Source organism: Humulus lupulus, chromosome 3 (assembly GCF_963169125.1).
Source record: "Humulus lupulus chromosome 3, drHumLupu1.1, whole genome shotgun sequence".
NCBI classification, from domain to species: Eukaryota; Viridiplantae; Streptophyta; class Magnoliopsida; order Rosales; family Cannabaceae; genus Humulus; species Humulus lupulus.
In genome coordinates, this window is record NC_084795.1 from 29,953,229 (window position 1) to 29,967,499 (window position 14,271).

The 14,271-nt window shown below is 36.4% G+C and overlaps 1 protein-coding gene across 1 annotated transcript; it reads right to left on the minus strand.

The window, feature by feature from the left end:
- Positions 1–1,961: 1,961 nt before the first annotated feature.
- Positions 1,962–2,501, minus strand: LOC133823845 (potassium transporter 4-like). The gene is made up of 2 exons (XM_062256695.1): positions 2,330–2,501; positions 1,962–2,212 (listed from the first exon to the last, which is right to left on the minus strand). Exons 1-2 carry the CDS (start codon positions 2,499–2,501, stop codon positions 1,962–1,964), a joined length of 423 nt encoding a protein of 140 aa, XP_062112679.1.
- Between the last annotated feature and the right edge of the window lie 11,770 nt (positions 2,502–14,271).

Below are 14,271 nucleotides of genomic sequence, written 5' to 3' on the forward strand. Positions count from 1 at the left end.
GAAAGGAAAAAACATTGCTGCTTTTTATATTTTTATAAAGCAAACCTTTTTTTTTTACTTGGCAAACTTGGAAACAATAATAATTATAAGAAAACGGTATAGATTCGACAAGCATCATACCATAAGCATTTCCAATTAAATTTGTATCCTGAAATCCGATGGTTATGGCAAGAGTAAGGATCATGAGTATCCAGTTTATTTCTGGAATGTAGATCTGCCCATATATGTGTTTTGAGGTGTGGACAACTTTGACTCTTGGAAAGCAACCAAGGGCATGACATTGCTTGATGATGGAGAACGTAGCAGTTATAACAGCCTGGCTGCCAACAATAGCTGCTAGTGTGGCAACAACAAACACCGGCCAAAATACAGATTCTGCAATTTAAGCAAGAACAGAAAGCACAATAAGAGCAACTCATATATTAAAATGCAATTCTGGAAGCAATATTAATAATGCCAGGGAGTAATAACCAGGGATTGAATTATAAAATTTGTAATGAATCTTATCGGGGTTTTTGGACAAGTATGCAGCTTGACCCATGTATTGTACAACCAAACATGGGTATACAACAAAAGCAAACGCAAGCTGTACAGACAAAAAAGGGAACCATAACTATCATTTGTTGATAGCCAAAAAACATTTACTACATCATGGTGAACAAGGCCTGCAAAAGCACAGTGATTTGGGGTAAATAAAATACAGAAGTATAAACGCTTGATTTTGAAGAAATATCTTCAACACCATGCTCTACTTTTCCAGCAGCATCTAATGGAGTTACTTCTATACATGACTTGCTAACTCAGTTGGTCCTCTTTTTTGGTTTTTTATTTCAATTTTTTTTTTAACATGTTCTCCCATTGAACCTACAATCTTTGGGGGAGGCAGGAAACTCTAACAAATTTCTAGGAAGGTCTCATGAGGAATCAAACCCCGATCTTATGAGAGCAAACCAAGAGCCCAACCAGTCATTCTAACCCACTTGGATCTCATTTGGTCTTCCTTTTACTTGGCTTTTTCCTACCAGGTTCTAATTCATGTGGTTTTTCCTTTTACTTTGCCTTGCACCAAACTAAATTTTCCAAACCAGCCAATATGTACATGTTTCCTATTATGTGTAGAAAAGAAATTCAATATATTTAGTCAAAAAAATTATAATAATATAAAACTCACCCTTATTGACAATGCAGTAAAATGACCAAGGTCTGCAAACATAGCTTCAATTCCTGGAAGGAATTAGAAAATGCCTATCGTTAATTTAACTAACAGAAACATATACTCTATAACTATAACGACATTTTTTTTAGGGTATTATAACGACATTTTGTCCTTAATAAACTACATAGAACTTAATGGTTGACCAAACTTATAAAGATGAGTAGTGGCATAATGGAATTTAACATAACAAAGCCAATGAAAATGATGTTTATTTCCATTAAGTAGGATATAGCACATACCAGTTATAGAAAGAAGAATCCCACCAAGAGAAATCCAGCCATCTTTACCAGTCTCCTTAAAGAACTTGACAATATAATGGGGTGAAAAAGCATAAACAACTTTTGGGTTCCAATGTATTGTGTTGTAGAGACCAATAGAAAAAATGGAAAATAACCAGATCAATACGATAGGTGCAAATAAAAAGGCAACTCTATGTGTGCCATAGTGCTGCAGAGCAAATATACCGACCAAGATGCAACAAGCAATCAAGAGAAGTTCACCTAAAAACAATGAGCAGCACATAGTTTGTTAAGTCACTCATAAAGAATCAAAGAGAAAATAAAATATATGTATATATATAGCAAAACATGACAACTTACCACTAGTTAATTTCTTTTCTGTAACTTCAAGCCCCGAAACCAAAGATAAAACTGCAATTTTTTTTTTTTTTACAAAGATGTTAAATAGAGACAAGGAAATAATAGTACCAGTAGTTACATATGAAGCAAAATAAGCAATTAGAAAATTAACCTGAGATAGCAGGAGTAAGGACACCATCACCAATGACCATGCAAGCTCCAAACAACACAACAACTAAAAGGGCAGTCCTTAACCTTTTATGCTTCTCCAAAAGTCTCTTCAAGGGAGAGGAACTAGCATGCTGAGAAGATGGACCATATTTATAGGCAGTGAGCTCTTCATCAGCTGCTTGCTGGTTGGGAAGCAAACTAAACTTAGCATGGCGGCAAAGCAGTGAGTAAAGAGCAAAGGTCCCACCTGAAAATAAATTGAATTGAAATGAATCAAAATGAAACAAAAACTGAAATTGAAATTGAATTAAATTGGATTGGATTGAATAAAATTGAATGAAAAGGGAGGAAACAAAACACTCACCTTCACCATTATCATCAGCACTGAGTAAGACAAAGACATACTTAAGCAAAGGGATAAGAGTAAGAGTCCAAAAGATAAATGAAAAAGCACCAAAGATTGCATCTTGGCTAATATGTTTCTGTAACTTCCCAGAAAATGTGCTTGAGTAAACATAAAGAGGTGAAGTACCCATGTAATGCCCCAAATTTCCTAGTAAGGTTTAAGACCTTGATTAGGAGGCCGGGAGGGCCATAATTGATTTATTATGGTATTTAATGATTATATGCATGTTTATGTGAATTATATCATTATATGATGGTGAATGCATGCACATGGGCTTATATTTTAATTGCAAGGGCATTTTGGTAATTTGGCCGTTGGGGGCGTGATTGTGTAATTTCATGCATATGGGTGAATTATAAATTTTACCACATTATATGTGGATTGGTTCGAGCCATTCGGCATGAGACGATCATGGGAATGTAAGTGTTCGGTCTAGTCATAATGGGTTTAAGTTCGGGACGGGTTTACAGATCAGAATCAATTGGCGGGTTGTTATGACACATCGATGATACAGAGAAATGAGTGATTATGCAACATGTTGGCTAAAAGGGCTTGACTAGAACTAGAGTAGAGTTCTGGTGGGCTAAGTGGCCAGTTCTGTGCTTGAGATTACTATCTCAGAGAAGATCAAAAGGATAGATGACTAAGTGAATCACAGATAAGAAAAATTGAATGGAAGTCTTAGCTGGATTAGCTAAGGGTGATACAGTGTTAGGTATGAATCTATTGTGATATAAGAATCAGATTTGGGATTCGATGGACACTGGGATTAAATGGGAGGTTCTGGATGAATCTCATGTTATTTTCTTTCTTTTTCTCTTCATCCAGGCATCATGCCAGTGTACTAGTGCATGAAAGCTTTATGGTGATGGCCTGGGATGGAGAGGGGCATAATGGAATACGTGATAAAATTCTTAACCTGCTAGCAGGTGAAGACAAGGTATCAGGAATCTGTAAGGTCATTGCAGCCTTTGAGTATTTTGTATTGGAAATAAGAAAGCATCGCGATGGGTTTCGCGGTGGGGCTACCCAAGAAAGTGGGTTAGCATGATTGACTTGGGCTATTGTGGACCAGTGTTGTGAAAGAGATAGTGTGCCTTCATAAGAATTTAAGGTCTATCTTATTAGATGAAGACTTTATTGTTACTTCCAGGTTATGGAAGGGTGAGGGGAAGGCGATGAATATATAGATGGAATTCAGTACAGTTCATTGTTCTCAAGCTGATCATAATCAGAGGGAGAATTGTCCAGAATTGGAAAGGTACCTTATGGGATAAGGTATGGTTGAACATGTTCGTCACCCTTTCATTGGAGTGAAATGGGTGAGATGTTATGTCTGGATCATGCGATGGTTCAGGGGACTATTGAGATTATTAGAGGTTGGAGTTTGGATGCTCACTTCTCAGAGTGAATGGAAAAATGTTACTAAATTGAAAAGTAGAAACATGTAGTTCCAGGTAGGAGGTTGTGTTTTTCCTAAAAGAATTACCATGGAAAGGGGTAATGAGTAAAGGCAAGTTGAGCCTAGGTTAGTATGGCAGTTTGAGTCCTGAATAGGGCTGGTCAGATTATCTTTTGTTGGGCCATAGTTTTGGCTGTGACGGCTGTACATTGTGTTATGTATTTCCATGCAGTGGACATGGGTTGAAAGAACTCATGAATTGAGTTATGAGATTCTCAGGAATAAAGTGTACCTTGATTTAAGGTATGTTGCAGAAACAGTGAGGTCGAGAGAACGACCTGGGATACTGGAATCAGTTATGCGGAATTCATATTCCGGGCTATTCAGATAAATTTCGAGGACGAAATTTCTGTAAGGAGGGGATAGTTGTAATGCCCCAAATTTCCTAATAAGGTTTAGGACCTTGATTAGGAGGCCGGGAGGGCCATAATTGATTTATTATGGTATTTAATGATTATATGCATGTTTATGTGAATTATATTATTATATGATGGTGAATGCATGCACATGGGCTTATATTTTAATTGCAAGGGCATTTTGGTAATTTGGCCGTTGGGGGCGTGATTGTGTAATTTCATGCATATGGGTGAATTATAAATTTTACCACATTATATGTGGATTGGTTCGAGCCATTCGGCATGAGACGATCATGGGAATGTAAGTGTTCGGTCTAGTCATAACGGGTTTAAGTTCGAGGCTCGGGGTGAGTCTCGGAGTTACTTTGATGATTAGAACATTACCGGGAATTGAAGGGTAATGGGATATGATTAATTGGCATTTGAGAATATTGAGAATAGCGGGAATTGGAGAGCGTTAATTATAATTAACGGTATAGGTTGGAAATGACGATTTTACCCTTGGGAGTGTTTAGAAGCTTTTATTTGACCTAGGGGAAAAATAGTCTTTTCACCTCCAAGATATATATCAGCCTTTGGGGTTTAGTAGGCTGTGGAATTGTTAGAAAATAGAGCAACATCAACCTCCTCTCTCTCTCCTCACCCGTACACCATTTCCCTTCTTTCTCCCTTTGGAATTTTGAGAGCCAATTTGAGGTAACAAGCTAGGAAATCAAGGTTTGGGGTTAGGGACTTGATTCAGCTATTGAAGGGGATTGAAAACCAAGCTTGAGGTAAGGAAACTCAGCCATGAAAGTTTGATTATACTCTGTTTTCTTTTAAGTTTCAGCTTGTGATTTCTTGGTGGTTAGTTGGAATTAATGGAAGTTTGGTTGGTGTCTAACTTGGGTTTTGATGAGGGTGAGTTGTAGATAATGTTTAGTGGTTGAATTGGGTGTTAGATTGAGTTTTGGGACTGGTTTGAAGGTTTGGTTTCGAGGGAAACGCAGGGGAAGAAAATCTGACTGTTGTTGGTTTGCGTAATGTGTCGCGGCCTGGCTATGGCGTGCCGCGGCTTGAGTGTGCTTCTGGGCAAGTTTTTGCCTCTGTCTGAGGGTGAGCCGCGGCATGGCTATGGTGAGCCGCGGCCCATCAGGGCAGATTTGGCCAGAAATAGGTTTTTGACTTAGGGATGATAGCTTAAGGCCTCGGGGTCGGTCCTACTACCCGGTTAAGTGTGGATTGATGTCCCGGAGGCTAGATATTGGTTTGGAAACCTTTGCTTTCATTTTCATTGATGGTATCCTATATTTTTGGTTATGACTAGGTGACCGTTAAAGGACCAAATGACTGATCGTTCTCAAAGGTCGTTTCTTTTGTTAATTCTTGCTTGAACCCAAGGTAAGAAAACTGCACCCCATATGTGACATGCATGGCTATGATTGATGCATGTTGAATGTTTAAATGTAAACATTGATAGCATAATGAATGCTTGGCAATCTTGCCCATTTGCATATGATTATTATTGAGGCATGCTGGATGATTAAGTGTGATGCATGTAATGCACGAGAAACATGTGATTAGGGCATGTCATGAATGATGAATATGAGATTGGTCAGAGCTTGAGCCTCTATGTTTTTGCACGATCATGATTATGCTGGCAACTGTTAAGTAAGCATGCTGAATGCCCTACTCTTGGATAATTGGCATATGATACACATTGATAGCATTGCTTACTTGTGCATGGCACTGACTAATTAGTCAGATTTGGCAAAGGTGTTAGTATCAACTGTGAAGCTGTGACTCACTAGTCAAGTTCGACAGTGGTACTGGGCACTGGTCACATTGTGCTGACTCACTTGTCAGGACGCCCTTAGCGTGTTCAACGCAAGCCATGTCGATTAGACCTAATCGACCTTCTGCATTGAATGACTCAAAGAGCATTAATGCAGGACCGACCTCAAGTTTGATGAATACAAACAAGCGCTTATCTAGCCAAAGGCTAGTCATTTAGAGCCAGGGCCAGCGAGCCCCGTGACTGTTAGGTCACATGGCTATGGGCACCGGCCCTTAGTGACATGCTTGTCAGTCACTCATTTGGTAAGAGCCATTGCAGGAAAGCCTAGGTAACGGTGTCGTTACACGGCTATGGGCACCGGGCCTCTAGTGACTTGTTTGTCGGTCACTCAGTATGGTTTAACAGGACCTCAAAGTGATATTCACTCATCTGATCAGACCTATGAGCTTTGTATGATCATTTTGATCATCATATGCATGGCTTTGGGCACTGTGGCCCCAGTGACTTGCTTGTTGGTCACTCAGCATGGTTTACCAGAACCTATTGAAGGCTAGAGGCTTACCCAATAGCCACCCTTCCATTTGAATTAGTGACTCCCTTTTCGGTCACTCAGCATGGTTTATCAGAACCTCAAGTGTTACGACACTCATCTGATTAGAATTGACTTGATAGTCCTCCAATCAGAAGGCCAGGATTTCTTATCCTGGATACCCCAGCATTCGTTTGAATTCATTTGCATGCTGAATAGAGCTATGAATGCTAGGCATGCCTAATATGATTTGATATCATGATATGACTGTTTATGAGCATATGAGTTTTCTTGCTGGGCTTCGGCTCATGGGTGCTTTGTGGTCCAGGTAAAGGCAAAAGGAAGCTGGACCATCCTTGAGTTGGAGAGCTTAGGTGATGACGTGTACATGTGCATCTGCTCGACCAATACTTGGGCGCGGTTTGAAAGTGGAACTAGGGCTAAACCCTGTTTTGCCGCTTGGAACGGCCTGTTGTAAACACTTTCTTGTAATAGACTCTAAAATTATATTTTCGGGATCCCAATGTATACAGTAAACGTTCTAGTGAAACGTTATATCTTAACCAAAGTTTTTAACCCCTAAATCGCTAATCATGCTTAGTTACACGTTTATGCCCAAACGACTCGATTAGCGAGTTTAGCACTGTTTGCAATGTGCACTGTAGCGGTCCCTTGAGTTGGGGCGTTACAATTTTGGTATCAGAGCATGCCATGGTTTATGTGTTCCTGAAGACAAGCTGGGCATGTACACACTTTCAGCACACTTGAATTTGTTTAAACCACTTTGACTGAGTAAAACGTGATCCTAACAGCTAAGGGAAGGTTCTAGACTTCCTAGACTTATCCATGATTATTTTTATTCATCAAAAACCTTAAATTTTTAATAAACATACATGTGACAAGTGTCACGTTCTTATTTAGTCTATCGAAACCTTATGTTATAATAAATAATATTCTTAGGACTATATTCATTAACCAAACTTTATAATAAAATTAATATTTCTAAATTATAGGCTAAACTTATAAAATTCATAATTATCTCTACGAGTTTTCAATTAAATCCCAGCTTGAACCAATAACCACGAAAACTAAAATACTAAGCTACTACTACTACTATCTAGCTAAGTAAAATTCTGAGACGCTACATATTTGAATAATATTATATGAATATCAAAATATTCCCCAAATTGTTATTTTGACTACAATCTTGCAATAGTACGATAGGATTAAAAAATGTAGGGAATGAATTTAAATAGTTCACAATGAAACAAAGTAATATGTAATCTTTGGATTAAATACTGTAAGTACGGTTCACTAGTATTATGAATACATGTAATTTAAATCTAGATTAATGATGTAGTAGGACATCTTAGTGGACGTACTTTATATAAAGTGGTTATATATGAATTGGACCCGATATGTTATTAATACTTAAGTGAATACCAATTATTTTATAAGTATTAATTAAACATATCAATAAAATGCTCATATATACAAATTGATCTTAATCTTGTAGTAATTATGAACTATTATTTGTGTCATATGAGTTCTTTGCTGATTCACTCGTTATGGCTTGTCAAAATGATCAAGCTGAAAACTTTTGTTTCGAGGACTATAAATTGCCGATGACATAATGTACAGATATGGAATCTATACCTTTCCGAGAGGAATTAAATAATGGTTCTTTTAAGGCTAGTTTTTGGAACTGACACATTATTGTGCTCAAATTCATAAAAAAATTTATGAATTAACCTTCATTAGTAAAGTTAATGGTACTTAAGGAAACAAGAAATAATTAAAGAGTTAAAATTGTTTCCTATCCCTACTTTAATTATGAACCTTTAACAGATGATTGAATTGTATGTAATGATTAAATTGATTGACGTTTTTTATATTTAAAAAGTAAATAAATAAATGTTTATAGTTACATGAGTGCAGTCTTATATTTTTAGTGAAATAATATTGAGATTAATAAATTAAGGTTATTATATTAAAGAGTATTAATAAACTATCTTTATTGGAGCTTGAAATTGTAGGCCCATAGGTCTCCGAGATGGCTCCATCAACATTATTCAAGGTAAGAGTTGAAACTGGAAAAAATCAAGGAAATGACATATTTGAAATAAATTTGTTCTTCGGAGTCAAATATTGTAGAGTCCAAGAACTTTACTTAGCTAATTATTTAGTAGTATCATAGTATGTATAGTATTATCTTTGTAACTGTGGATTTTTGGTTCAGACCGGGAATTATTTGGACACTCATAGTAGTACTTATAGATTTTCTAAGTTTAACCTATAGTTTAAGAATATTAAGTTTAACCTAAGGTTTGATTATATGACTGATATTAAGGATAATATTTGTTATACTATAAGGTTTAGATGAGGACCAATAGGATTTTAAGCACATGTTATGAATGGATGATTAAGAATTAAGTATTTTGAGGATTAAATTTAATAAGGAGTAAAGTTTGAATGCTATAAGGTCAGTCAGCAGCTTTGAATACGTTGAGGGCTTAGTCAAGGCTGTTTACTCCATTCAAACTTAGCTAAAAATGTGTAATTTCGTGTTTAATTAATCAGCGTGTGCCGATATATCGCAGCTATAGGGGGCGATATATCGCAGCACGTAGATACGGAAAACACGAGACGATGCACGACTGCTTCGGGCATACTGGCCCAGGCGATATATCGCCTACAGGGGGCGATATATCGCCTCCTTCAGTGTATTTTCAAAAGTTTTTGAATTCTTTTCCACTCAGCCATTCAACCTCTTGATAAGTCCAGCATCTTTTTGAACGAGTCTTCAGCCTCTGCTGAACGATTATTCAAATATTTTTCACCTAAAAAGCTATTATTTTTATTCAAGTAAAATCAAGATCATTTCATTCCTAAACTCTATAAATAGGACCTAGTACCCAGCCATTATTCACCTTTTGCTCTAAGTTCAGAGGCTGCAAGTGCTAAGTGAGTGTGAGAGTGTAAACACCTGGTTTGGGGAAATCATAAGCTTAAACATCATAAGCTTATCAAACACTTTGGGAAGTAAGGTTCTATAGTATTTCGGTTGTGGTATAGATTGGTCTTACAAGTCTTTGAGGTAAACCAAAACTCTAGTTCATTTGTTTTATATTATTTTCTTTCTCATAGCCTTCTACTCAGTCTCCTAACCTCATTCTTATTTTGGTTAGGAAATCTAAGTTCTTGAGCACATAAGTTTCGGTAAGAATGTTTCTCAATGGTTTAGTCTTCCCATTCCTTTTCATCTCTTTTCTTCATTAGACTCACTCTTTTTCATAATGGTTATTAGGAGTGTTCCAAAGTCCCAACGCTGTCCACATATCCCGGTAACTTTGGTAAGGAAAATAGGATAGAATCTATATGTTACATGTTATGTTATCTTATGTTTTATGTTATGAAATATGTTATGATAAGTGTTATGATATGTATGTTTGTAGGCTTGGGCATATGACCCATTTGACTAACAAGACCCCAAATAGATTATGGGCATATGACCTACTTAGCTAGTAGGACCCCACTAATCTCATGGGCATATGACTTGTTTAGTCTATGCACTACAACAAAATAGGCATTTAATGGCTATATGGGGGAGACATTGTAGACATTTGATGTCTCCCCCTAGGGGAGACGTTGTTACACGTACACCCTATGACGTCTCCCAGGGGGAGACGTTGGAAGTCTACAAAGTCTCCCCATGGGAGACGTCATAGGTTTTTGTATTTTTTTTTTAAAAAAATTAAATAATTATTTTCAGTATATTAATTAATAGAATTAAATATATTAATTTTTTTTTTGAAATAGAATTAAATATATTAATTAAAAAATCTAAATTATATACAAATTTAAATTTTGAATTTTCATTAATAAAACCGAAATGTGTATATCTAATATGTTTTTGCTAGCTAAATATACAAAATTGTAATATTTGTTGTTAAACATACAAAATTAACAAATATTACACTAGCTAGCTAAACATATAATAAGAAAGAAAAGTAAAAGTAAATGACAAAAACCTAATATGTGGGACGATGACTTTGAATTATCGGTAGCATATGGTTCGCCCAGTGTTGTCGCATTTCATTAATCTGTGCTTGTGTATATGGCGTAGTGTTTAGCTACAAAAAATACAAAGTAAAATATATTAGTTAATCAATTATTTGATTATATATACTTTAATAATAAATAAATTGTTAACTTTGTATAAATTTATATACATACCTCTTTCTTCAAGTAACGTCCAGGTCGTGAATGTTCAATGTAATCCTTGAACATTCTCATCACATAATATCCACATGCCACATTGTCTGGTTGGTGCGGACACTAATATTTAAATAAAATATCAAGCAATTAATATAAAAAATATCAGTAAAATTCAAGTATAATTAAAGTCGTAGTTACTTACTTTCGGTTGCACAATTTCTATATTATTTGGAATCTCGGGAGGTTTTGGTAGACTGGTCAGAAAAAGGTTGAAAGCATTGACTATTACTGCCACAATTTCTTCACGGTTTTCCAGTTTTGAGTTCACCGGATCACAACAACAAACGTAATATGCATATGGGGCCAATATAATCAACATCCAATGATCACTGCACAAGAAAAACAATATTTGGTATAAGTCTCCAACGCAAATGTTATAAGGACTAAGTATTTGGCAGTAACAAATTTTTGAACTTACCCATGGTTCCAGGGGACAATCATAAGTTGCTCACTTGATCTTAATTGACGACAGCGCTTGAACAGACCTTGAACACGCTCTTCAAATGAACTTCCTTTAGTGGCTACAACATTAGGATTGACAAATAAAAACTTATTTTGGCGCCCTTGTTCTACCAAAAAATTGTATAACAACCTATTAAAAAAAGAGTAGTAGTCAAAAATATAATTTAGGAAATTTGTTGTTAAAATAAATCAAATAAGAAAGGTTAAGTAAAAAAATTGTGAGATACCTCATGTAGCAAACGACAACTCCTTGTCCAATCTTTTCCATTCGAATAAATTGAAGTATGTCCTCTTTGCATATGTGAAGACTTGAAATATCCTGACCGAATACATCCTCATCTATGCCTGGATTGACACAGTCATCGTCATTCCAGCGAGATATAATATTGTATATCTGTTCCAAAGGACTGGTGTCTTGTGTCAGAGGATCACTCAAACGTTGTATTCTTTCTCGGGGTCGTTGTGTTGAAGGAGCAATTGGTCGTTCTGATATGTTATTACTTCTAGAACAAGTCTGTAAAATAATATTAATAATTAGAAAATTTACAAACAAATTGAAATATATAATAACAAATATGATTATATAAACATGATACATCACCTATTCATGTATATCATCAGACACGATGACCAATTCCTTAGGCCATGATATAGGATGCCCAATAGCCTGAATGACTATGTACATATGCTGATCAGGTTTTGCATAAGGAAGAGGTGTCGCCGGCTTAATAGCGTCAGTAATCACCACTTGGTAGTTGTTACCCAACTCTTTGTCAATGAGCTTGCCTGATGCAACAATATTGGATAGCGAACCAATGGCTAACTGACAACTAGGTACCTGCACATTATAATAAGTAGCATTATGTATATATGTGTGTATGCATGTACATACATAGTCATTTTCAACTATCAAATTGAAATTACCTCAGTCACAAATGGTACTGATGGTTCAGGCTGATAGTAAGATGGTGCTGGTGGGTCGGGCACATAGCAAGATGGCCCTAGAGGGTCGGGCACATAGTAAGATGGTGCTTGTGGGTCGGGCACATAGTAAGATGGTCCCGGTGGGGTTGGAACTACTGGTGGGACTCCAATATTGGATCCTGAACCACTCTGTTGGGCCATGAAAAATCTCAACATTTCCTCTTGTTTACGAAAACGTTCTTCTAGACGCGCTTCTTGTTGACGATGTCGTTCTTCTTGTTGACGAAGTCTTTCCTCAAACTCATTTCTCATAGCGCTAGCCGAAACCGTGTCTTTCGATTTCCCTTTCATTTTGGTAGGTTTCAGAGTATCCCAAAACAATGCGGGGGACACACCGAAACCTTTAGCCCGAACACGCCCTCGTGGCTCGGGGGTGCCCAATGCCCTCGCCAACACATCATCAGGGCCTTGGGGTTCCCATTGACCCTCCTCAATGAGTTTTCGATAATGAGCCTGTAAAATAAAAGTAATTTATATAAGTTAGTTATATTAAAATAAATAGATTATATAAGTTCAATATATATATAAAAACTTACAATGTTTTTTTGAACCTCAGCTGCCTCTCCAATAAGTTCTCCTTCTTTATTCTTCAGTCGACCCATCGTCCATAAATCAGCTCTATCAATATCAGATAATTGTTGCCCAGTTTGTTGTTGAAGCATCTCTTCCACACGCACGTAACCTCCTCTAGATAGGTTGTGGTTGTATTTGTTCATTCTTCGATATTCTTGCATTTGTAACCTCTTATCTTTCCACTCTGGTGTTAATCTTGAGTTGACAAATTCTAACCATTGCTCATCTGTAATGATCTCCTCAAATCCAAATGGTTTCCTAGGGGGAAACTCATCTGGTCTTTTCTCTAAAGCATTAAAGATGTGCTTCCTTGTCGTGTCAGTCTTCCATTGTCTGAACATCTTTGCTGCGTCTTTCATTGTCTGCTTTTTTGAGCTATATTCCAACTGAAAATTTTTCTGCAAGTTTGAAATAATAATCATATTAAATCACACATTTTAAAATCTTTAAGTAAAATAGAAGTAATTAAATCATACCTTCATTAAATCCCATATATGAGTTTTGTTCTCCACTGGAACTTCGTTCCAGGAGTTACAGGTGATGGGCACAATAGTCCTCACCATAGAACCCAACGCTGAAGATCGATTACTTCTTGCGGTACCTATTACTTGACCATACTCATTGAACTTTACAGGTATAAGATTTCCTTCACTTCTATTCTTAATCAATTTATTCATCCATGTGCGTCCTCGCACATTTTTATCATCTGTAATCTCTGCCTCAGTATCAGGATTTTGTTGAGGATTTTCCTCCTCATCACTATCACCAAAAGGATCTGACATCTGTGAAACATAAAAATCAATATGATAAGTTATATATATAGAAAAAAATGACAAACAAAAACATATCATAAACAAACCAAAATCATTTTTGCAATAATGACAAACATAATTATATTATACCTCACATCAGGTTATTAATCCATAAACCTTCACCATTATCATGTAAACAAACACCATCATCATCAATTTCATCATTACATATTGGTGAAGTGAATATGATTGATTCTTCTTCAATAGGTATATCATGCAAATCACCATCTTTGGTATTCCATTCTTTTGTTGGCGTTGTAAGCACAATTGACCATTGGTTGTCTGAAGGATCATTCACATAAAACACTTGTTTTGCTTGTGCAACCATTATAAATCTGTCAGATTTGTGCCCTAGTCGATTTAGGTTTACTAATGTGAAACCAAAATCTTCATATATTATGCCACTGTCACTCTTCACCCAATCACAAAAGAAAACAGGTATGCGAGTTGTGATATAATCTAACTCCCAAATTTCTTTAATTACTCCATAGAAAGTCATATCACTTTGAACATGATTTTTGTCTTTCGCACTGGATATTTGCATAGTTCTAGCAACAAGACTAACACCACTATTTTGTGTGGTTCTATTGGTATCACGCTCCCTAGTATTGAATTGTGTACCATCGATTACATATGATGAAAACTTGATGACTCTATGAGAAGGGCC

Coding starts and splice junctions, on each gene's coding strand:
- LOC133823845 (XM_062256695.1), bottom strand. CDS start 2,501: ATGGGTACTTCACCTCTTTATGTTTACTCAAGCACATTTTCTGGGAAG. Junction 2,213..2,329: donor TGCTGATGATAATGGTGAAG/GTGAGTGTTTTG, acceptor ATTTATTTTCAG/GTGGGACCTTTGCTCTTTAC.